The sequence below is a fragment of the Aspergillus lucknowensis genome (assembly GCF_044049455.1).
Source record: "Aspergillus lucknowensis strain CBS 449.75 chromosome Unknown BJX67scaffold_23, whole genome shotgun sequence".
NCBI lineage: Eukaryota > Fungi > Ascomycota > Eurotiomycetes > Eurotiales > Aspergillaceae > Aspergillus > Aspergillus lucknowensis.
In genome coordinates, this window is record NW_027263567.1 from 224,497 (window position 1) to 246,345 (window position 21,849).

General features: G+C 50.7%; 11 protein-coding genes across 11 annotated transcripts; 6 read left to right on the top strand and 5 right to left on the bottom strand.

Moving 5' to 3' along the window:
- Nucleotides 1-197: 197 nt before the first annotated feature.
- Nucleotides 198-1,631, top strand: BJX67DRAFT_381661 (putative zinc metallopeptidase; the record flags this gene model as incomplete). Its single annotated transcript, XM_071033060.1, has 1 exon — nt 198-1,631. One exon carries the CDS (start codon nt 198-200, stop codon nt 1,629-1,631), a length of 1,434 nt encoding a protein of 477 aa, XP_070885708.1.
- Nucleotides 1,632-1,711: 80 nt separating this feature from the next.
- BJX67DRAFT_125422 (phf1/phf2 family PHD finger domain-containing protein) lies at nt 1,712-3,734 on the bottom strand. The gene has a single exon (XM_071024469.1). It carries the CDS (start codon nt 3,636-3,638, stop codon nt 1,809-1,811), a length of 1,830 nt encoding a protein of 609 aa, XP_070885709.1. The 5' UTR covers nt 3,639-3,734; the 3' UTR covers nt 1,712-1,808.
- Nucleotides 3,735-3,862: 128 nt separating this feature from the next.
- BJX67DRAFT_354776 (CaiB/BaiF CoA transferase family protein) lies at nt 3,863-6,211 on the bottom strand. Its single transcript, XM_071029244.1, has 6 exons — nt 5,823-6,211; nt 5,717-5,748; nt 5,520-5,643; nt 4,962-5,466; nt 4,615-4,908; nt 3,863-4,556 (listed from the first exon to the last, which is right to left on the bottom strand). Exons 1-6 carry the CDS (start codon nt 6,009-6,011, stop codon nt 4,348-4,350), a joined length of 1,353 nt encoding a protein of 450 aa, XP_070885710.1. The 5' UTR covers nt 6,012-6,211; the 3' UTR covers nt 3,863-4,347.
- Nucleotides 6,177-7,506, top strand: BJX67DRAFT_125454 (riboflavin synthase). The gene is made up of 4 exons (XM_071024471.1): nt 6,177-6,248; nt 6,313-6,435; nt 6,495-6,617; nt 6,745-7,506. Exons 2-4 carry the CDS (start codon nt 6,405-6,407, stop codon nt 7,287-7,289), a joined length of 699 nt encoding a protein of 232 aa, XP_070885711.1. The 5' UTR covers nt 6,177-6,248; nt 6,313-6,404; the 3' UTR covers nt 7,290-7,506.
- BJX67DRAFT_388465 (Brix domain-containing protein) lies at nt 7,374-9,173 on the bottom strand. The gene is made up of 2 exons (XM_071034371.1): nt 8,917-9,173; nt 7,374-8,853 (listed from the first exon to the last, which is right to left on the bottom strand). Exons 1-2 carry the CDS (start codon nt 9,115-9,117, stop codon nt 7,723-7,725), a joined length of 1,332 nt encoding a protein of 443 aa, XP_070885712.1. The 5' UTR covers nt 9,118-9,173; the 3' UTR covers nt 7,374-7,722.
- Nucleotides 9,174-9,264: 91 nt separating this feature from the next.
- On the top strand, nt 9,265-10,920 carry rrp3 (RNA-dependent ATPase RRP3). The gene is made up of 2 exons (XM_071029245.1): nt 9,265-9,608; nt 9,659-10,920. The coding sequence occupies exons 1-2, from the start codon at nt 9,341-9,343 to the stop codon at nt 10,735-10,737; spliced, it is 1,347 nt and encodes a 448-aa protein (XP_070885713.1). The 5' UTR covers nt 9,265-9,340; the 3' UTR covers nt 10,738-10,920.
- A 172-nt stretch (nt 10,921-11,092) lies between these two features.
- On the bottom strand, nt 11,093-13,093 carry agm1 (phosphoacetylglucosamine mutase PCM1; the record flags this gene model as incomplete). The annotated part of the gene is made up of 6 exons (XM_071033061.1): nt 11,093-11,965; nt 12,016-12,522; nt 12,576-12,590; nt 12,650-12,794; nt 12,917-12,930; nt 13,001-13,093. 6 exons carry the CDS (start codon nt 13,091-13,093, stop codon nt 11,093-11,095), a joined length of 1,647 nt encoding a protein of 548 aa, XP_070885714.1.
- Nucleotides 13,094-13,753: 660 nt separating this feature from the next.
- On the bottom strand, nt 13,754-14,818 carry BJX67DRAFT_372427 (PGAP3/PER1 family protein; the record flags this gene model as incomplete). Its single annotated transcript, XM_071031244.1, has 3 exons — nt 13,754-14,532; nt 14,598-14,640; nt 14,693-14,818. 3 exons carry the CDS (start codon nt 14,816-14,818, stop codon nt 13,754-13,756), a joined length of 948 nt encoding a protein of 315 aa, XP_070885715.1.
- A 648-nt stretch (nt 14,819-15,466) lies between these two features.
- On the top strand, nt 15,467-16,816 carry rmtA (protein-arginine omega-N methyltransferase HMT1; the record flags this gene model as incomplete). The annotated part of the gene is made up of 5 exons (XM_071031245.1): nt 15,467-15,574; nt 15,699-15,707; nt 15,778-15,887; nt 15,944-16,275; nt 16,341-16,816. 5 exons carry the CDS (start codon nt 15,467-15,469, stop codon nt 16,814-16,816), a joined length of 1,035 nt encoding a protein of 344 aa, XP_070885716.1.
- A 745-nt stretch (nt 16,817-17,561) lies between these two features.
- Nucleotides 17,562-18,999, top strand: BJX67DRAFT_354799 (uncharacterized protein). Its single transcript, XM_071029246.1, has 9 exons — nt 17,562-17,690; nt 17,738-17,759; nt 17,836-18,092; nt 18,155-18,172; nt 18,232-18,298; nt 18,358-18,578; nt 18,629-18,731; nt 18,784-18,883; nt 18,936-18,999. Exons 1-6 carry the CDS (start codon nt 17,644-17,646, stop codon nt 18,442-18,444), a joined length of 498 nt encoding a protein of 165 aa, XP_070885717.1. The 5' UTR covers nt 17,562-17,643; the 3' UTR covers nt 18,445-18,578; nt 18,629-18,731; nt 18,784-18,883; nt 18,936-18,999.
- BJX67DRAFT_372429 (proteasome regulatory particle base subunit RPT5) lies at nt 18,716-21,742 on the top strand (the record flags this gene model as incomplete). Its single annotated transcript, XM_071031246.1, has 8 exons — nt 18,716-18,731; nt 18,812-18,883; nt 18,936-19,424; nt 19,478-19,549; nt 19,664-19,719; nt 20,171-20,472; nt 20,604-21,019; nt 21,084-21,742. The coding sequence occupies 8 exons, from the start codon at nt 18,716-18,718 to the stop codon at nt 21,740-21,742; spliced, it is 2,082 nt and encodes a 693-aa protein (XP_070885718.1).
- Between the last annotated feature and the right edge of the window lie 107 nt (nt 21,743-21,849).

Consider the following 21,849-nt stretch of genomic DNA (forward strand, 5'->3'; position numbering starts at 1 on the left):
ACGAATATATCTAAGGAAGGTTTTGTTCGGATTACGTCCCTTCCCCTCATCGGGCTAATCCCAACTCACTCTGCTCCAAGATAGCACCGGCTCCATTGTGATAAGGCAGGTAAATATATTGGATGATTATCCCTCTCTATATCAGTCTCATTCATGAAACCCGCATACTCTATCTCGATCTTGCGCATAACGTGGCAATGCCCCCGAAGCTCACGCCTCAAGCGAAAACCATCAAGGGCGTCCTGCTAGGAGGAGTGGCCCCAACTGACCCAGAAGCCACCTGGGACATTACCATAGAATATCCCCCAGACCGGCCCGACGGCGTAATATCGTCGATCACCCCCAGTGGTGATAGCGCCTCTTCTTCTCCCCTCGCCCTCCCAGCTCTCGTCCACCCGCATATCCATCTCGACAAAGCATACGTTCACAACACCCCCGCATACAACCATCTGCTCCCCGTAACCGGTTCTTTCCAAGAAGCCCTCGCCTCCACAACCCAAGCCAAGGCGAAGTTTACGCGACCCGACCTCCTCAAGCGCGGCGCATGGCTCCTTGCCGAGTCCGTCACCTCCGGCGTCACGGCCATGCGCGCCTTCGTCGAAGTCGACCACACCGTGCAACACACTTGTCTTGAGGCCGGACTAACTCTTAAACATGAATGGAGGGATTCTTGCCAAATCCAGCTCGTTTGTTTCGCGCAGGATCCAATATTCTCTACCGAACACGGGGATGAGAATCGACGGTTGGTTGAAGCTGCTATTCGAGGTCATGCGTCGGCGGAACTTAGTGTCCTCGGCACAACGCCCTATGTCGAATCGAGCATTGAAGCTTCGAAACGGAATATCGAATGGGCGGTTGATTTAGCCCTGGAGACCGATCGACACCTCGATTTTCATCTTGATTATAATCTCTCTCCTCCCGATGTTCATCCGGAACCGCTTATCTGGCACGTCTTGCACACCCTCCGCGAGAAGCGGTGGACGTCAGGGACAACAAATAGGCGTGTCATGCTGGGCCATTGTACACGCCTTTCTCAGTTTACAGGGGAAGACTGGAAACGCCTCGCAAAAGAAATACAAGAACATGCCCTCCCTGTTAGCTTCGTTGGTCTTCCAACTAGCGATCTCTATATGGCAGATATACCTTCTGGTGGAGCGGTCAAGTCAAATCCGAGGGGTACCCTCCCTGTCCCGGAAATGGTCAGAAAGCACGGACTCGACGCCGTCATCGCTGTAAATAATGTCGGGAATGCGTTTACACCTTGGGGTTCTGCCGACCCCTTGAACTTGGCCTGCTTGGGGGTAGGTGTTTACCAGGCTGGTACCATTGGTGATGCAGAGTTGCTGTATGAATGTGTATCTACGCGTGCGCGTGCCGCTATAGGGCTGTCACCTCCTGGAGTCGATTCAGGGGTACGCCTGAGGTGCGGGGATCACGCGGAGATTCTGGTACTGCATAATGTAGATGATACTGGATGTCTTGGGGACAGCGATAGTCGTTCACGGAAGAGTTTGGCGGAGGTTGTCTGGGATCCCCCATCAAGGGCAAGTAGAGCGGTTGTATGCCGGGGGCATGTTCTGATGCCTGCGTTGCCGACACGTCCTGATGCTGCATTTCGGTCTGGAGTATAGCCCCGTGTAGATGGAGATAGGCTTGTTCAGTGGAAATATTTTACGAGACATAGCCATCTAAGGTGCACAACCTCTGTTAATAACTGAGCTCTATCCTAAAGCCCCAGAAGCGTGCAGGAGAGCCACGTCGTCGAGGCCGGAAAATGATGGGCTTGCGAATAGGGTCACGACGGCCTGTCATGCGGAAACTGTACCAGCAACTCTGGCTTGCGCAGTTCCGTATAACGCATGGCTAAACGTAGGGCAAGCTGGATCTTCTCGTAATATGTCTAGATCTTCCGCAATAGTCGAAAGGCGTACCCCATTTCCAGCTCGTGGGTATAGGCGGTGCTCTTGGAACTCGTATTCTGATTCTTCATCGGACGATTCGTATCGAGGCTTCTTGCGAGCATGCTCTGAAGTGGGATCTGCACTTGGCCTTTCGGTTTCATCGTTTATAGTAGGGGCCATGGGAAGGGTCGGATTAATATCACGCGCTGTCGCGGAAAATGGCGGAGTGGCCATGGCTGTGGTTGTAGATATTATACCCTGGGGGAGTGGGAAGTTTGACAAGGGCAACGATCCCATAGTCTCGGGAAACATAGGCACTGTTGGATGCTGGTCTGAGATGGTAACAAGCAGTTCAACGAGAGCAGCGTGCGATAAACTCGACAGGAACCGGCGCCGGTCGTCTGCGGTAAAGCGCTCCCCCCCAACTTCAATTTTAGGCAGAGTCAACGGGGCATGGATGGATGGCTCGAACGTTAGGCTTGGGTTGCTTCTAACGACGGTCGGGTGAAGAGTTGTAATCTCCACGGGACTGCACTCTCGGCAGAGCCACTCCTTCTCTTTTATAGTAATGACATCGTTTTCGATGGGCGGGTCATGACAGTGTTGATGCCATGCGCGATTGCAGCCGTCACAGAGTACAATAGCGTTTCTAGGTGGACTATGACCGCGCTGGCAGTATTTGCAGATGATACTCGTATTTTTCCCTTTCCGAAAAACACGTTTGCGCTTCTTCGTCGTTTCTTGGGGCTTATCGGGAGCCCTGGGGGTGTTTAGATTTTCCTTGGGAACAGCGGGTAAAAGAGGCGGAGGAACATAGAGCGACGGTCTGTTGACCTGACGGCCCGACTTCGTCTGTGTTGCGGTTGGTGTGATATCTGACTCATCTGAACTGGAGTCCCCGGCTCGGATGATATCTTCACCATCGCTGCCTTTGCCACGTTTGCGCTTCTTAGGAGGCTTTTTCCCATTCCCAGCGCCTCTGTGTTGACGAGGGGTGGATGTGGGTTTTATCGGCTTCGCTAATGATGATCCTGGCAGGGGTGATGTATTTTGGGGCGCTAATATGGTGGTAGCTGGCGCCAGTGGTGTTAATGGTCGCAGCTGTGGTTCTGTTGGTGGCCGTACTTGGGTTGGCAAATGTGGACAAACGCCGTTCGGTTCTAAGGTCGATGTTGACGTTGTTTGTGCTGCTGCTGGCTTAGGAGCGATCTTCGGTAAAGTGGGCTGCTTCACAGATATCCCGTTCCCGGTCTGCGGCAGCGTAGGAACAGGGTTCGGAAAAATCGCCGGTGTCTCTCGCCTGCTTTGAGAGATGAAGGGAGCTGTCGGTAGCTCGATGAAGGTCGAAGAAACCCTCATAGTGTCCGCCTTCCGGTGGATGGTGTCTGGAATATTCCGATTCGAATTCAAGGAAGACAGTTTCCGGCTGCTGACAGGGGTTTGGCCATCTTTTAGCAGCACCTGCTGCTGCATCCCTCTGATATTACGACCCGCGACCCGTGCAAGGAGCTCCGTCGTAGCCGCCGAAAGCTTTGGTATGCTGACTCTACCCGAAGGTGCACTGGATTGGCTCAAATTCGACGAATTGGGCACTGTGGACGAAGCTGAAGAAGCTGAAAAGGGTGAACTTGATGGAAGTGACTCCGAACTAGTGGTTGTGATGGTCACAGTTCCGTGGGTTGGTGGCGCTGCTTCTATAGAAGCGACAGAGGAGGAAACTCCATGTCGCTGAAACATTCCCGAAGTGGGTCAGTTGTGAAATGTGTTGCGAAGCAAAACAATGCAGTAACAATTGGAAAGAATTTGTTTATCGGATGCTCTGATTTGTACTTGTTGTCTTCATGAAAAGTAACTGCGGGTTCCCCGATAGGCTTAAGATTTATATAATATCATGTGACTGATTATGTTTATCTAACCAATGGTCCCTTCGCATAACGAATAATCGGAATATAAAACGCATAGATGGCCGAATGGTCTAAGGGTTGACCCAAGTCAAACAAAGGCTTCCTCGAACAGATCGACTCTCGCAACTTTTTTGTTTCTCCGTCTTTCCCCCCTTTTCCGTGCCCCACGATTCTCGTGCCATCAGTTAAGGCGGATCCCATACCCATAGCCTGTCTCTCTGTAATAATGTCCTCCTGAGATAACGAGCTAATGAGGAATCGCCGGTCATTTGTCATGCCTTTATCAACAATGTGACCATGACTGCCGTTCACCGATGGTACTTCCTGGTCGTTTACTGGGCGACAGATCGTCCTGGGCTATTCTCTCCTCGAACCTGAAGAAATTAACTTGAAATATAGAGTTACAGGTACAACTCAAGGCCCGGGAACGACTTATGGGGTTATTTCATATTTTGTAGGTTCTATACATTATGCTGAACTCCATCTCTCGTTTTCTTAAGCTCAGGACAGACTCCTTGGCTAGCTCATAATACTGTGTGACTCTATGAAACCACAGCGTCCTGCCTGAATTGGCTAATCTCTTTCTCCCCATACTGAAGGAATTCAAGAATCTCGTCAGTGTGCTGCCCCAACGTGGGAGGTGCTGTTCGAACCCCAGGGGTGGCGTGGGAGTATTTGATCGGAGTGTTCACGAGCTTGATAGGACCACATGTTGAGTGGTCGACTTCGGTGATCATTCCGCGGGCTTTGACTGTTGGGTCGAGATGGATTAGGAATTGATGTACTAGTTGTTTGGGGAAAATACGTACCGTGTTCATGGTTCAATGTCCCTTGGATGTCATTGACGGCGGCATAGGGCATCCCGCTGCCTTCCATGATCTTCAGCCATTCTTGGGTGGTCTTCTCCTTGACACAGCTTTCGATCAAACCATCAATCTCTGCTCGGTGCTTTACTCGATCGCTGTTGGTCAAAAACCGAGAGTCTTCCTTCCACTCAGGGTGCCCTAATCGATCACACAAAACGCCAAACAGTTTGTCATTCCCACCTCCGAACAAAATGTCCCCGTCTAGTGTTCTGTAGCTTCGGTATGGTACAATTGATGCTGGGACCGTCAGCACACCTGAGTATTAGTTCGATCACGAATCCGGTACATACGATGCTCGGTGCCCCAACGGCCGGAATCCTTCTTTCCGCTGATCAGAGCAGAACTTGCGATATTCGCTAATGTTGCAACCTGACAATCGCTCAGACACGCATCAATATGCTGACCCTTTCCGGTCCTGACTCGAGCAAGTAGGGCTGCCATAATTGCGTTCGAAGTGTACAGACCGGTGGTCAGATCGGTGACGGCCACTCCGACCTTGACCGGATCGCCGTCTCTGCTCCCGGTAATATGCATCAATCCCATCTCTGCTTCCACCATCACGTCATATCCAGCTCGATTGCTGTATGGCCCGGTCTGGCCGTACCCGGTGATACTCGCGTAGATTAGGCTGGGGTTGATTTCTCGTAGCGTTTCGTAATCCATATTGTATTTCTTGAGGCTTCCGGGAAGGTAGTTCTCGACCAGGACATCGCATTCTTTGACCAATCGGTGCAGGATTTCAACGCCGGATTTGTGAGCGAATGAAAGCCCGAGAGATTTCTTGTTGCGATTGACCTGTCGCACGGGTCAATCCAGGTGCGAATGCTTCCGACTTACAAACTGCGTACCGCTAGGTAGTAAGCGCTCTCACCAGGGCCCTTCTTGGAGCCGTCCTTGTATCTGGCATATGGTGGACCCCACGCCCGAGTATCGTCTCCTCGCACCGGATGTTCCACTTTAATCACGTCGGCTCTGTTTCACAACACTTGGATCAAAATCGAGAGGCATAATTATGATCGGGATCCACCTGTTGCTCGTCACATACCCTAGGTCTCCAAGAATTTGAGTGCAGTATGGCTGCAATTGCGCGATCGAAGTCAGTGTGTACCCCACACAGGCACTTCTCCGTGTCTTTGAGAGGCCGTACTCACCCCGGCGAGGACCCTCGTCATATCAAGCACCCGAATACCCTGCAAAGGTAATGTCCCGTCAGCCCCGGGACGTGGGGTTGAAAATGAGCGCCATTGTGCCGCGTGTCTGAAGAGCTTGCTCTTGGTTGGCGGTTGGAGGCAGGGGAGTCGGGCAATGAACGCCCTCTGTAACTTAAACGTAACGTTCATCCTGGGTATTCGAAGCGGCGTGCATTGAAAGGAGTGCGGAATCTGTCCAAGAAGAAAGAGATATCCAAGGCTACGAGCTCCTGAGTATGGAGAAGCTCTCCGACTCCAGCCCAACCAACGTCGCCAAAGCCGAGGTCGACCCGCCTGTTCCGCTCAGCGATTCAAGCCCCGAACCTCCGATAGATTGCCTCTACACCTCGAGTCGAATACATTAAGACTCATGAAACAATAGGGGCGGTAAGCAATCTCTATATGACACACCTCATGACTGGACCGGAGGCTGACAAATCTGAGAATGCAGGATTTCCACTCCTCATACGAACTTATCAATCGCCTTCCTCCCCGCCCCTCTCTTCCGCGGGTAATCCCAGCCGACACTTATTCCCATCCGCCATGTTTACCGGGCTTGTTGAGACCATGGGGAGTGAGTACTTCCGTCGCCCCGATCAGCTACTTGGTATCTGAACTAATTGAACTGATCAGCGGTCTCGTCCCTCGAGCCCCTCGATACCTCAGCGAGCGGGGGCGGGGGGACGTCTCTTACTATCACTGACTGCGAGGACATTCTTAGCGATGTGAATCTTGGAGATAGCATCAGTGTCAATGGTACACCTACCACCAAATATCCGTGATGATATGTCCAGTCACCTAGCCTAATCCCGCTCTGCGCCACTGAAATTCGTGAACCCGGGCGTTATATTATGAATCTAACTACCGTCTCCCAACCCAGGAGCCTGTCTTACCGTAACAGCCTTCGAAAAAGGCTGGTTCAAAGTCGGCGTTGCCCCCGAAACCCTCCGTCGCACAAACCTCGGCTCCCTGACCGAAGCCTCAAGGGTAAATCTCGAGCGAGCAGTGAAAGGCGAGACCCGAATGGGCGGGCACATCGTGCAGGGCCACGTCGATACCATTGCAAAGCTCCTCGCCGTAACGCCCGACGAGAATTCGTTGGTTCTCCGCCTACAACCCCGTGATATCACGATCCTGCGGTACATTGTCGAGAAGGGCTTCATTACGCTTGATGGGGCGAGTTTGACAGTAACTCAGGTTAAGGATGGGGAGGATGGATGGTTTGAGGTCATGCTCATTGCGTATACGCAGGAGAAGATAGTCACAGCAGCGAAGGTTGTCGGGGATTCCGTGAATGTGGAGATTGATGTTGTGGCTAAGTATGTTGAGAAGGGAATAGAGGCGTATTTTGCGGGGACGGCCGGGGGAAACATGAGTTTTCTCGAGAAAATGGTCGGGAGAATTGTGGATGAGAAGTTAAAGCGATGATAGGAAGTCTATGACCATCTATAAGACGAACCTTTACACCTGACAATGAGGCTTGCATTGCAGTTTGACTATGTACGGCACATTTAATGCCTCGAGCTTCCTCTCTGCACCCTTACGAGTAGGCTATCGTGGAAATCTGGTACGACTTGTATCTGGAACGGTCAATGAGCGGCCATTTGCATGGCTTAAGACACTTCCGATCCCGTTGCATATTGGAATCTTACATAGCCCGAATATGGTTTTGGGCTCTGGCGGAAAGTCACACCCAATGGAAGTAGTCATCGCGGGATCGCCCTGGGAGTCAATACCTTCGGGGTTGGCTTTGATGTCGCGGAGCCGCGACCTCTGGTCAGCGATGGCAGAGGCAGCCGCACGCTTATCAGAGAGGTGTATGCAACCCTTGAGTTCGAGGGGCCCAAAGGAATGGTGCTCCTTATTCATCCATGGATTCGTCATCTTTGTCTGATCCCTCCATATTCCCCTCTTCCGAGTCGTCGGATTCATCGCTTAGCCACTCGTCATCCATTTCAACATCCTCTTCCCCCTCCTCATCCTTGATTTCCTTACCCTCAGCTCGAGCTTTCGCCTTATCCTGCTTCTTTCGCTCGACATTTTCCTTCTGAAGCTTCTTGCGTTCTTCTTTGTCCTTCTTCTTCTGGTCCCAACTCTTATCAAGCGAGTCGACCTCCTGCTGGGATTTGTGGATATAATCATGCCACATCACTCTTCCTTCGCAGAGCCCTTCCTCGACCTTAATTAGTCGAAGTCTCAATCGTGGACCTAGTTCAACCAGCTTGACCGCTCGCTTTTCGACTTCGGTTGTATTAGTCTTCTTATCGACCTTCTCCCCTGACTTCATGCGTTGCATCTCCCGTTTTGTCAACACTTTTCTCGTCGTTGTTCCTGTGACTTCGACTTCTGCATCTGTGTCTAACTCTGTCTCACTGGCGGACGTATAACCAGCAGCCGAAGGGTCTAGCAAATAGTCTGCGGCGTCCTCCAACTTTCCGAGATCGGGGACAGCGGACTTATGCTTCTCCCTGTTCCGCACTTCTTTTGGGTCCAGTCGTCGGATCCGCTTTGAAATGCCTGTTTTTCTCGTAGTTATCGCATAATGTCTCAGGTTTAGCACGTAGGAGCCGTCTTCTTCGGATTCAGAGTCGGGTTCTCGATTAAGCAGCATCACACGGCGGATAGAAGAGAGAGGGGTAGCTTGAGGGTTGATCGGCGGGAAGAGGGATTGGAAGATGGTCGTTGTTAAGCTTTCAAGACGCTTGGGGACTTTAGAGTTCTCGTCCGCATTTGCGGTGCTGAAGTTGTTCATCACAAGTAATGGCGGAGTTTTGTGATCCTGACCTCCACCTCGCGGTCGTTTCTGAGCCCTCTCCACGTCCCGGCACAGGGAGTAACTTTCTACTTTGAAGTTGAGCGTGGGGCCGCGCGGTGTGAGCGCTAGGCGCATGTTCGTATTGCCGGTAGTCGATTTGGAGAAGAGAAGAAGATGCGTGACACCGAGAGGGCCGGCCATGACCGTATAGTCTCTTAACCTGTTCGACTTACGTTCCTGACAACTAGTGTGTTAGCATTTCCTCTGGCGCCGAAATGGAGGGTTTCAAATGCGACATACTTTCAATCGTACTGCTGTATCTGGCTCCATCATGAGACGCACATCTTTCACCAGCTGGCTAACGCTGCTGCCGACTCGCGATCCCCCCATCCGAATAACCATAGACTTTGGGGTCTTGTTGATGGAGGATGCGCTGCTTTTGCCATTGGCAGGGCCGCTTGGGGGTTTAGGCGGCACGCGACGCTTTGTACGCCTTGCCATCTCTGAAGAACCTCGAAAAGGAAAGACTAGAAAGAGGACGGCTTTCAGCTCTCGAGATGGTCTCAACAGTTCCTTTTTTCCTCTGCGGGAAAAAAAAGATAAACTCCGGCTCCGCCTCGGCTCTCGGATCAACTATTCTGCGTGCCTCTCTCCACAATTTTTTATCGGAGGGACCGGATTGCCTGGGCTTCTTCATTCTCGCAACAAAGCTCGAGTTCTCACCATGTCGGCTGTCAAGAAACGCAAGATCTCCCAGGAACATCTGGGGGAGGCTAGTGCTCCTAGCACGGAGGTGGAGCAGACATCAAAAACTTTTAAAGAGCTCGGAATCATTGATCAGCTATGTGAAGCATGCGAGAACATGGGCTACAAATCCCCTACTCCAATCCAGGCGCAGGCGATCCCTTTGGCTATTGATGGCCGTGATGTGATAGGGCTAGCAGAAACAGGAAGTGGAAAAACAGCCGCATTTGTTCTTCCCACTTTGCAAGGTAACGATGGAGAAGCTTTTCATTACCAAGATACCCACTGACACCCATAGCTCTCATGGAAACACCCCAACCCTTCTTCGGTCTCTTTCTCGCCCCAACCCGAGAACTCGCTTACCAAATAGCTCAGGCGACGGAGACCCTCGGCTCTACCATCGGCGTCAGATGCGTTGTTCTCGTCGGAGGTATGGATATGGTAGCGCAGAGTATAGCGTTAGGCAAAAAGCCTCACATCGTTGTTGCAACTCCCGGGAGACTTTTAGACCACCTAGAGAACACAAAGGGCTTCTCTCTTCGAAATCTTAAATACCTTGCTATCGACGAAGCGGACCGTTTACTAGATATGGACTTTGGCGACTCTCTCGATAAAATCCTTAAAGTTCTCCCACGGCAGCGTCACACCTACCTCTTTTCCGCAACAATGAGCTCCAAAGTCGAATCCCTCCAGCGCGCTTCTCTCTCCAACCCGCTCCGCGTCTCCGTCTCGAGCAAATATCAGACTGTTTCAACCTTGCAATCGTCATACCTTTGCATTCCTCACAAACACAAGAATCTTTATCTTGTGTACCTATTAAATGAATTCGCCGGCCAATCATCCATAATCTTCACGACTACTGTCCACGAGACACAGCGTGTTGCATTCATGCTTCGGGCGCTTGGCTTCGGTGCCATCCCGCTCCACGGCCAGCTATCACAGTCCGCCCGGTTGGGTGCCTTAAATAAGTTTCGATCACGCAGCCGAGATATTCTCGTCGCCACGGACGTTGCAGCCCGTGGCCTTGATATCCCTTCTGTGGACGTCGTTTTAAATTTCGACCTGCCCATGGACAGCAAGACGTACATCCACCGCGTTGGTCGTACAGCTCGCGCAGGGAAAAGCGGTGTTGCAATATCCTTCGTCACGCAATACGATGTAGAAGTGTGGATGAGGATTGAATGGGCGCTAGGCAAGAAACTGAAGGAGCATGCCGTTGAAAAGGATGAAGTTATGGTTTTGGCGGAGCGGGTCGCGGAGGCTCAGCGGCAGGCGATTATTGAGATGAAGAGCTTTGATGAGAAGAAAGGGATTCGAGGGAAGAAGTTTGGGAAGGGAAAGCGTTCAAGGGATGATATGGATCAGGAGGATGGCTAGAGTATTTTCCCTCACTCCTAAAGAATTGCTCTAATGTCGCATATGCCTGTGGTCTTTATATACTCGTTGTCAAGCGTTCAATTAAATACCCAAATTTACCATATTCATATTTGATTTTCTTACAGCATCTTTCGTCTCGTTTACAAGCAGATGGTGGCATGGGAGAATTGGATGAAGCAGATGGTGGTACAATTGGCATATTTCCATATATTATTCATTGGCTTGATAGCGTAATGGACTCGTGAATGTTTTTCATAACAGTTTTAGAGGGGCTATGAGACGCCCTTTGATAGTGCCCGTAAGGACAGGTACTACTATCTCACCCGGCTTGTCCCTTGCCCATGGTAGTCCTAGACTACTGAATGACCTCCTTGGTACCAGCATCTCGAACTGCGTTAGCAACGCGGGTGGCGAGATCGTCCGCCTCGGACCGGCTTGCTGCCTCAGCATAGACACGTACGGCATCTTCTGTGCCACTTGCACGGGCAAAGCTCCTCCCCTTATTGTAGCGGGATTGCAGAGACTCGATCTTACCTTGGAGGCCAGGGGGGGACTCGAGTTTGCGCTCGGCATCGTAAGCTTTGAAGATCGAACGATCAGCAACCTCTACACGAACAAGGCGGGAGGGAAGGTCGGTATAAGTAGCTAGCCATTCTCTGGGAGTCCAGCCCTTGTGGGCGAGAATGGCCTCAACAAGGAGCATGTCGCTGAGAGCGTCACCAACAGCTTGGTTGATTAGGTCTGTGAGGGCGTCGAGGCTTTCAAGTGAGCGCTGTTGTGCTGGAGACTGAGGTTCAGTATTTTTAATGGCCTTGAGAGCATTTTCGGAGAAGGTGATTGTGCCGTGTCCATTGGCCTCGAAGTAGACGCCCACGTCAAATCGCAAAGCGGCATGATGGAGGTGCTTCACACCAGTGTTTGTGCAAACTGAAGGGAGCTTTAGAACCTTCTCAATATAATCTGTACTGGAACCGTTGGCGTAAGCGGTTTGGATGACACCAATCTTGAGCTTGTTCGCAATTCCCGCACTCCGAGCGAGATCACCGATGAACGAGGCTGCAAGCGTGGCGATCCGGTCACCATCAAGCATCCGGAAAACATTACTATCATCCATGAAATAGTAGATAATCCGGTCAGCATCACCATCCAGAGAGGCACAGCGCTCGAGGACGGACGCCTTCGACGAAGGTGGAGCGCGTTGTTTCGTCTTAACATAGTCGGCACCGCACTAGGGGATATTAGCATACTGACAAGGAGGGGAGCTTGTCACTCATTTACCTCGAAATTTAGGCTGTCAGGGTTGATCACATCATCATTCACGACTTTGATATCAACACCACCTTCCTCGGGGCTGTGCAGATACTTGATAAGTTCTCTCAACTTCGGTCCGCCGACACCGTTTGCGCAATCGACGGTCAGAGCACCATTGACCTTAATGCCCCGCATAACCCGCTTGAAGGCTGCGGCGAGTTTCTCATAGTAACCCTGCTCAGTCGGCTCGCCATACTCATACTGGGTGCCCAGGGTGTTTTTGCAACGGACGACGTAGTGGAGCTGGGGGGTAGTCATAAATTTTAAGTCGAGGGTCTCGGCCTGAGTCGCAGTGAGGGCAGCACCGAGAACACCCACAAGCCGGGAGCCGGACGCACGCGTATCCCGCGCGAAGACAACACGTGCTGGGTTTTCCATGCTGACATCAATCTCTTTCACGAGCTCCTCGTAAACATCGGCTATTGTCTCCATTGAGGCATTGGCAAGTTTCGTTGCATAAGCCTCCCATTCGGCCTGCAATGATGAGACACTAATTCCACAAGTCAACAAGGATTTATCAAGCGCACCTCTAGCATCTCGCCCTGCCAATATGTGTTAGCGAAGAATCAACTATGTTTCACAGAGCGGCATCGTAGCTTACCATAGGATCAATCAACTTGACACCATTGTCCTCCGCAGGGTTGTGGCTGGCAGTGACCATGACACCAACCCATTGTCCGCTAAGTTTCTTGGAGCGAAGGCCTGCAAGTAATCCAACGGCAAAGACAACGGTGTTGAGTAAATCACTGGCGAGGAAGTGAGTTAGAAAAAGGGTAAACAGTGCCAAATCGCGGGGTATTGTTGGATGTGGGGGGGAAGGGTCCTCGAAATAAGGGACGAGGTGACGACAAGACGGGGAAACACTTACGCCCTCATACGGAACTGCAAAGAGGAGGAATTGATTAGCGTCAAAAGCTCACGGCAGTGAGAATGCGATTGTAAAGTCACGTACCCCAGAAGTTCCGTACTGGAAGATCTTCCCTTCTGGTTTCGCATACTGCGATGCGGCCTCGGAGATCGCTTGTTTCAAGTCGGAGCTCGCCATTCTGGCGTGACGTGAACTGGAAATGATACGCAGTGGTATGTAGTGGGACACTCTCAGAGAAGAAGCAGAATAACAGAGGACGGGAGAGAAAAGACAGGGAGAAAGGAAGTGAGAAAAAAAAGAAAGTGAGACACCTTAGCTTGCTGCCATGCGGCGGTGCGGGCACTGCGATGCGACAGCCCAAAACAATCCCCGAGCGGTGAGCCGAAAGGGCGGGTCTCAGGTGTCTTAAAGGCTTGCCGATCCCAGCAAATCACAACATGGAAATGGAGAATGTGAAGGTTGTTGACTCCAGACTGCCCTACAACTGGGGGCAAGTTTCGAGGTGCGCGGCGAAAATTTCCTCGCTTTATGTCATATACCGAGTACCTTGTGGCTGTGTGGGGATATTTATATGTTTACTTTCTATTTCCTCTCCCAATGCGGGTTATCCAGTCACCTGCCCAGCGGGCGGATATTCACAAGCCCGGGGATTGTCCGCCTGAGCAGCTGAGAGAACTGAAAATCACGGCCACGCCTTAGCGCTCAGTATTCTTACTTCCCAGCTATTTTAAGCTTTCAATCGTTCTCCAGCCACGTCATCTTGGATATCTTTGATGAGGTACCTGCTCGGCGTATTAGCTCTGGTGTCGCGTGATTATCCGGCCAGTAAGAGACCACTTACTGGTACCACCATGCGCATGGGATAACCGTTCCCAGATGCCACAGGCTATGAGCATCGATAAGCGCATACCACGGCGGGAAGTCTAGGAGTTCGAGACTCATGGCCACCATGATCCAAACTACGATCATCCCGGGCCAGAGGGTCCATGGCTTCCCGGACTTCTGGTATCGGACAACGCTAAAGCAGATCCATAGTGTATTCTGGATCATCCCAACAACAATATTTGCGATCATGTTATACGTGTAGTCCCACGACCAGAAACTGAGGTAGCACACGTGAATGGCATACAGGATAATACAGACAGTAGTCCAAAGGCGGCGCAACGTCGGTTTGTGTCTGGGCAGCTCTTTGTCGAGACGGAAAATCCTCACGGTAGCGAGATATAACCCGTACAGCACACTGGCACCAGCTCCGAAATAGTCCAGCTTCTCCGTCAAGGGGAAGTCACGAGCGTGGAAGACCATGCTAAAAGTCCACGCTGCCAGACCGCTGTATCCGAACGCCGTATAATACTTTTGTAGAGGATGCCATGACGGTGTCGTTTCGCGAAGCCGAGACATCCCGTGCCAGTGGGCTAGGAAATTAAACCCAGAGAAGAGAACTGAGAATAGTTCCTGCATGCCGAGGATCCTGCGAAATGGCCACTTCCCATGGAATTGAACGATAGGGCTAAGCATCGGTGGATCGCGGGCGAGTCGTCGGTCTGTCACGACGTGTTGACAGGTATAATCGCATTCGGCGGGGCAGGTCCAGAACATCAGGCGGAGAAGGAAAGCTAGGGTGTTCAAGATTAGCTATGACGCATCTCTTTCTCATGATTTGTCCTAAATGAAAACGTACGAATGGCCGAATCTCCAGCCTGGCAATTTTCAGCCTCGCATATCTAGTATCAATTAGCCCAATCCGACATGGCACCGCTACCGTCACGGACGTACCTTGACGCATGACTTAAAGTCGGGGAGGTGATCGCCCAGCGAGGCAGACGACTTTTGCACGCAAGTCGCGAGAAGAAGCAAGAGGAGGGAATACCCGATGTTCCTTGTGGCTGGCCTGAATGCCATTGTGAGTTCTTTCTCCAAAGATTCGCACTCCCTCGAGCTGCGCAGCCTTCCTGTTGGGTACCAAGGCAGGGGCCGGCGCTCATGGAAGAAATGGAGCGGAGCTCTGGCACTGGCGGAGCAACATCTTGGCAGCAGGGGCTGAGCCGCGGAAGCCAAAATCAGGCGAAGAAATACCCTCCGATAGCTTGACGCTGACAGCTACGAGTTACGCTATGGTGGAGGATATTTTACTACTATACTTGGCTCTCTTTGATTTCCGTCCTGCGTCCAACCTTAAGCATGATGGGCTGTTGGACGTCGTCTTGTATGTTAAGATGGAGGGCAGCCCTAATCGACTGCTGGGGTTCTTGTGGTCACATGGAGATAAGGAGATAAAAAGAGCTAGTCCGAACGTATACTAGTGTGCCCGAGCCACTGCCCAGACCCGGAGGAGAAATTCCCAATAAGGGAAAGGTTGCAAAAAAAGAAGAGAGAGGAAGTTGTGGTTTGAAAACCACGCCGAAATCATTGCTTTCAAGACGGCACTTCTTTCCTCTGCATATTCCCTTTCATTCTATTGAAATTTTATTCCACTCTTATCTGTATTGGATTTCTGTATTCTCCGAGCCTGCGAATCCTTCCCCGTATATCAAGGAGCAGTTTGTCAATATGGGCGACACAGAGAAGCAAGACTCCGCCGCTATCACCAGCAGCGCTGACCGCATGGTTGGTATGGATCATGCTGAGGTGCGCTACTTTACAAGGTATGGGCACTCTGTTCAGTAGCGATGCCTCATTGCTAACTAGACTAATAGCTATGACCATCATGGTGAGGGCTTTTGATAATTAACCTGCGCTTTGTCCAATTGCTAATCTGTAACCCCGCCTAGGGATCCATGAGGAAATGCTCGTAAGTACAGCCCATGATAAAAGGTCTGGCAATGGCAACTATTGGGCTGACTCGGTTCGTTCTATTTCAGAAAGACGATGTCCGAACTAGATCATACCGCGACGCTATTTATCAGAACCGCCATATTTTCAAGGACAAGGTTGTCCTCGATGTCGGCTGTGGAACGGGTATTCTCAGCATGTATGTGCCTGATATATGCCATCTACACGTTACGATCTGACAGTCTTCCCCTGAAGGTTTGCTGCGAAGGCTGGCGCCAAACATGTAATCGGCGTCGATATGTCGTCGATCATCGAAAAGGCGCGAGAGATTGTCGCCGCCAACGGCTTTGCGGATAAGATCACTCTTCTCCAAGGAAAGATGGAAGAGGTTGAGCTTCCGTTTCCAAAAGTTGATATCATCATATCGGAGTGGATGGGCTATTTCCTTCTCTACGAGAGCATGCTGGACACCGTCCTCTACGCGCGCGATCGGTATCTCGTTCCTGGCGGCAAGATATTCCCCGACAAGGCTACTATGTATGTGGCCGCGATTGAGGATGGAGAGTATAAGGATGATAAAATTGGATGTAAGGCGTGGCCTCATACACGTTTTTCGATTTGGGTTTTGGAACCAATCGCTAATTGACTCTAGTCTGGGATAACGTGTACGGATTCGACTATAGCCCCATGAAAGAGATTGCGCTTACGGAACCTCTCGTCGATACGGTCGAGCTCAAGGCTCTCGTTACTGACCCCTGCCCCGTCATCACCTTCGACCTATACACAGTCAACAAAGAGGATCTGGCTTTCGAAGTGCCGTACTCCCTTCCTGTGAAGCGCAGTGACTTTATTCATGCCGTGATCGCGTGGTTCGATATCGTATTTGGCGCATGCCATAAGCCAATCATGTTCTCTACTGGTCCTCATGCAAAATACACTCACTGGAAACAGACTGTGTTTTACCTGCGTGATGTTCTGACGGTTGAGGAGGAGGAGTCCGTGTCTGGTGTGCTCGGAAACAGGCCGAATGATAAAAATAAACGAGACCTCGATATCACTCTGACATATAGGCTGGAGACGCTTGATGAGACTCGTTATGCGGAGGGCAGCTGTTTTTACAGAATGTAAGCGACTTGCGATCTGCTTGGTTTTATTCACGGCCACTAACCATTACAGGTGTTAAATAAATGGGGTTCTCTCTCGCGGACGGCTCGTGATCGGCGCCGTTCTTTCTACGGCCGTATTCGATCTATCAACACATCTCGAGCGGGGCGATATGTGCGCGGCAAAGCATTCAGGTGCTTCAGTGGTCTGGGTATTGGGTTGTTGATTAATATACTTCTTCCAGTTTCTGCTTTCTTTCGGGTCGTCATTATCACTTGCTTGGCGTTGTTTCTGGACGGCATGGGAATGGCATCATTGTTCGGCGTGAACGGAGAGATATTTTCCAGCAGAGACGATTTTGAAGCTCCTCGATTTGGTCAGATAGATACCCCGAGTCGACGCTCAGTCTAGCCACCTCCGACGTTCTCATTGTGGTTTTGAACTGCTTCGTTATGCATCTCTAGGCCACTACACTTCTTTTCGTGATCTCGCTTCTAATCACAACTCGTATCCCTGACTGAGTAGGACATTCGAGGACGCTCTGCGTCCGTGGACTGAAGGGAGCGGAGTGATCTGCCGATCTAATCATTACCGAGGCTCTGCTACGGGTAAAATATGTCCAAGGCCCTGAGGTCCTCGTCAACGTATAACTATTAAGTTAAACCGGGCCTCGACTTGGAAAGCCGGAATTTATTCCGGCAGAATGTTTCGACTTGGAGAGCACGTGATGTGGTAACTTCTTTGGCCGACTAGCGCGACGAGAGCACCCGAGGATCCCCTGGACCCCAGATTTGGAGCGTGAGTGGCATCGCTTTCCTCGCTTCATTGACCTCCACCAGCAGGTTTCCGGTATGAATAGGTCTCTGCTATGGGCTCTCAGACCCTTGCGTCCCATTGGGTAAGTCATCTCTACCATGTTTCGCTGCCGTAGCTCACGCGTTCCAGCGTCCCCAAATCGAACGGCCTGGTAGGTGTGCCGGCCAATCATGGCAACAAAAGATACACGCTCTGGGGAGCTTTGCCTAATTATATCATGAAATCAGCGTGTTCCTTCACGAAATCTATCAGCTGCGTCGGTGTCATTAGCCCGAACTGTGCCGCCTCATCTCTCCCCGAATCCAAAGGTACCCCTTCGGTCGTTGCGGAGAAATCACTCAGTCAGCGAGACTTCAGAGGCTGAAAGTGAATCCTCGACCAATGAGGTACCAACTGAAGGTGCTTCGGAAACGACAGAGCCCAAGCAGGTGGAGCGGGAAGTGATCTTGCCCGTCGCAGCCATTAAGGGTAGATCTGCGAGCTTGTAAGCCTTCAAAAAAGTACTATCCTATCATTTGATTCTCTCGTGGCTGACCTCATGTAAAGCGGTAAAATATGGCTGAGGTGAGAAATCAGCTCAGAATAGTGTGCTCTATGGATCCTCTAACCTTGGCGGGTCTCAGAGATAATTGCCAATGTTCAAAGTGTGTGCACCCAGACACAAGACAACGAATTGTTGATACTTTTTCAGTACGGTCTCGACTGAATTCTCGTTGTTGCTGCCGCGACTGACATGCTTTTGACCATAGCTCCCAGAAGACCTTACCGTATTGGATACCAAGGTGAGAAAGGGCAAAGTCCAGGTGAAATGTATAGTACAGTGGGCTTGTTCTTAGCGAATGAGATGCTGAAACGTCTTTACAGGGTCTGATGGACATCTCAGTGACTACCCTTTCCCATGGTTGTCTCTATATAAATTTACACACAAGAAAGTCAAAACCGCCAGACGGAGGACTCCAGTCGAATTTCGGTAAGCGAATTAATCTCATGCGACAACCCACCCACTGACAATCCAACTAGACCTTTCAAGACCTACGCACCTGGACAAAGTGATTACCCTTCGGTTACCTATACAGAAGTTCTGGCCGACGATTGGGGTCTATTGAAATGGCTGGAGAAAATTGTAGGTCTTGTCTACAGGTCTTGATCGGGACCGTAAATTAACTTTGGTCTAGTATAAATGGGGTTTCTGCTTTATCAAAGACACTCCCGCCGATCCCAAGTCTACAGAAGCTCTCTTGTCACGAATAGCTTTCATTAGACGCACCCATTATGGTAAAATCAAACCCGTCGACAAATGGCCAATAACATCGCTAATGCCTTCAAGGTGGTTTCTGGGATTTCACAGCCGACTTGACTTTCAAAGATACTGCATATACTTCGGAGTTTCTCGGTGCACACACGGATAATACATACTTCACAGACCCAGCACGACTCCAACTGTTTCACCTACTGTCACACGAAGGCGGTTCAGGCGGTGCCAGCCTACTCGTCGATGGCTTTCGGGCGGCTAAAATTCTGCAGAAGGAAAATCGATTCCATCTCGATACACTAGCACGATGGAGGCAACCCTATCACGCCAGTGGAAACGAGGCCATTTCTATCCAGCCTCTGAAACAATATCCGGCATTGAGTGTGCATTGGCCTTTAAATTATCTGCACCAAATTCGCTGGAACAATTATGATCGAGCACCTAAGTGGGACTGGACGGTCGATGAGCAAGAAACTTGGTACGAAGCAGCGAAGCACTTCAACGAAATCCTTCACCGCCCCAGCATGGAGATATGGACTCAGCTAGAACCCGGGACGGCACTGAGTAAGCCCACTTCGATCATTTGATGGGGATAGCAGATGACTGATCAACATTAGTTTTTGATAACTGGAGAATGCTCCACGGCCGTTCGGAATTTACGGGGAAGCGAAGAATGTGCGGTGGCTACAGTGAGTTCCCCAGATATCCTCGATCTTCGTACGAATTCCGTCGCATCACGGCTTCGCCCACCCAATCGAACCTTTAATATCCGAACGTGTATATGCTGACTGGATACCATTTAGTCAATAGTGACGACTTCCTCTCTCGGTACCGCCTCCTCAAGTATGGGCGAGAGACTGTCCTTCGAAACCTTGGATGCATCAAGAGGACCAATGCCAATCCCAATAGCATTATATGACGAGTGTTTTGCGGAATGGTCGCAAAAGTCTTGTCGTCGCTGAACGTGATTGGCGAGCGGTATGATTAGCTGCATGGATAGCGGTAAGCGTGTGGGACTTGTCTACGTATTATTGCATATGGTTAAGGAGAAACAAACAGCAAACCTTGTAGTATATGCTTGTAAAAGAGACAGAGGAGTTGTTTTTGGCGGCTGGAGTCGATTTATAAGAATCACGTGATATAGGCAGGCCAGCTGACGTTCCCGGAGCTCTTGAGCACACCCTCCACCTAGCTTCAAACGGCAACTCTCTTACAATCTTCACCTCTTTTATGTGTCTGCCTTGGCACCTTAACTCTACATTTAATTACATTTCCGTCCGATTTGAACTTCAATCATGTCTACTTTAGAGGATCTTGATGACCTTGAGCGTGAGGAGAGAGACAAGAAACAACAAGGTGATGGCGGCGACGGCAAGCAACCCGGTGGTGATGGAGATGCTGAAATGAAAGATGCCGACGCGAAGAAGGACGAGGAAGATGAACTGCTAGATGAGGAGATCCTTAATTCAAGCACAGCGGACATTGTGAAGCGGCGGCGGATGCTGGAGAACGAGCTCCGTATCATGAAAAGCGAATACCAGCGTTTGACGCATGAACAGAATACGATGAGGGAGAAGGTTAAGGATAATCAGGACAAGATTGAGAACAACAGGTGAGATTTTCTTCCAGTGCTGTCCGCTGTGGCGATTCCGCGGTTTCCTTCGAAGACATGGTAGCTGTTGGATGCGCTCTTGTCTCGATCCAGCCATTACTTCTTCTCTCTCTAACGATCTGATTTTATAGACAACTACCATACCTCGTCGGAAATGTTGTCGAGCTGCTGGATCTGGACGTCGAAGCCGAGGCTGCTGAGGAGGGCGCCAACATCGATCTAGATGCAACCCGAGTAGGCAAATCAGCTGTTATCAAAACATCAACACGCCAAACCATTTATCTCCCGCTTATTGGCTTGGTAGACCATGAGAAGCTCAAGCCCGGAGATCTCATTGGCGTTAACAAGGACTCATATCTCATTCTCGATACCCTCCCCGCCGAATATGACAACCGTGTGAAAGCCATGGAGGTCGACGAAAAACCTACAGAAAAATACACAGATATCGGTGGGTTAGATAAACAGATTGAAGAGATTGTCGAAGCCATAGTATGGCCGATGAAGGAAGCCGACAGGTTCAAGAAGATTGGCATCAAGGCACCAAAAGGTACGAACCTCAATACCGTTGCAACCCCTTTATGGCGCTTCTTCTCTGACCATATATCCTTCAGGTGCTTTGATGTACGGACCCCCTGGTACAGGAAAGACGCTTCTCGCCCGAGCCTGCGCTGCAGAGACGAACGCTACCTTCCTCAAGCTGGCCGGTCCCCAGCTAGTGCAGATGTTCATCGGTGATGGAGCGAAGCTTGTGCGGGACTGTTTTGCTCTCGCCAAAGAGAAAGCCCCCTCTATCATTTTCATCGACGAACTCGACGCCGTGGGAACCAAGCGCTTCGACTCCGAAAAGTCTGGTGACCGTGAAGTTCAGCGAACAATGCTAGAACTTCTCAACCAACTCGATGGTTTCGCGTCCGATGACCGGATCAAGGTCCTCGCTGCCACCAATCGTGTCGACGTTCTTGACCCTGCACTCCTCCGTTCTGGCCGTCTAGACCGCAAGATCGAGTTCCCCCTTCCCAACGAAGAGGCCCGAGCCAATATTCTCCAGATCCATTCCCGCAAGATGGCTGTCGAGGATTCGGTAAACTGGGCTGAGTTGGCACGCAGCACGGACGAGTTTGGTGGTGCACAGTTGAAGGCCGTCTGTGTGGAAGCTGGTATGATAGCCCTTCGGAAAGGAATGAGCAAGGTCGGACACGAGAATTACGTTGATGCTATCGCCGAGGTCCAGGCGAAGAAGAAGGATACGAACATGGGTATCTATGTCTAGACTCGGCTCGTGGTGCTCCGCGCATATTAGTCTAGATTTCTCTCGTTCTACCTTTATTGCCGCGATGTGTATCTAAAGAGCTACCGCTCAATATAAAGACCATTAAA

Coding starts and splice junctions, on each gene's coding strand:
- BJX67DRAFT_388465 (XM_071034371.1), bottom strand. CDS start 9,117: ATGGCAAGGCGTACAAAGCGTCGCGTGCCGCCTAAACCCCCAAGCGGC. Junction 8,854..8,916: donor ATACAGCAGTACGATTGAAA/GTATGTCGCATT, acceptor ACTAGTTGTCAG/GAACGTAAGTCGAACAGGTT.
- BJX67DRAFT_125422 (XM_071024469.1), bottom strand. CDS start 3,638: ATGTTTCAGCGACATGGAGTTTCCTCCTCTGTCGCTTCTATAGAAGCA.
- BJX67DRAFT_125454 (XM_071024471.1), top strand. CDS start 6,405: ATGTTTACCGGGCTTGTTGAGACCATGGGGA. Junction 6,436..6,494: donor GCTTGTTGAGACCATGGGGA/GTGAGTACTTCC, acceptor TGAACTGATCAG/CGGTCTCGTCCCTCGAGCCC. Junction 6,618..6,744: donor AGATAGCATCAGTGTCAATG/GTACACCTACCA, acceptor CCAACCCAGGAG/CCTGTCTTACCGTAACAGCC.
- BJX67DRAFT_354776 (XM_071029244.1), bottom strand. CDS start 6,011: ATGAACGTTACGTTTAAGTTACAGAGGGCGTTCATTGCCCGACTCCCC. Junction 5,749..5,822: donor TGACGAGGGTCCTCGCCGGG/GTGAGTACGGCC, acceptor GCGCAATTGCAG/CCATACTGCACTCAAATTCT. Junction 5,467..5,519: donor AGAGCGCTTACTACCTAGCG/GTACGCAGTTTG, acceptor CCCGTGCGACAG/GTCAATCGCAACAAGAAATC.
- rrp3 (XM_071029245.1), top strand. CDS start 9,341: ATGTCGGCTGTCAAGAAACGCAAGATCTCCCAGGAACATCTGGGGGAG. Junction 9,609..9,658: donor TGTTCTTCCCACTTTGCAAG/GTAACGATGGAG, acceptor TGACACCCATAG/CTCTCATGGAAACACCCCAA.
- BJX67DRAFT_354799 (XM_071029246.1), top strand. CDS start 17,644: ATGAATAGGTCTCTGCTATGGGCTCTCAGACCCTTGCGTCCCATTGG. Junction 17,691..17,737: donor AGACCCTTGCGTCCCATTGG/GTAAGTCATCTC, acceptor CACGCGTTCCAG/CGTCCCCAAATCGAACGGCC. Junction 17,760..17,835: donor TCCCCAAATCGAACGGCCTG/GTAGGTGTGCCG, acceptor TCATGAAATCAG/CGTGTTCCTTCACGAAATCT.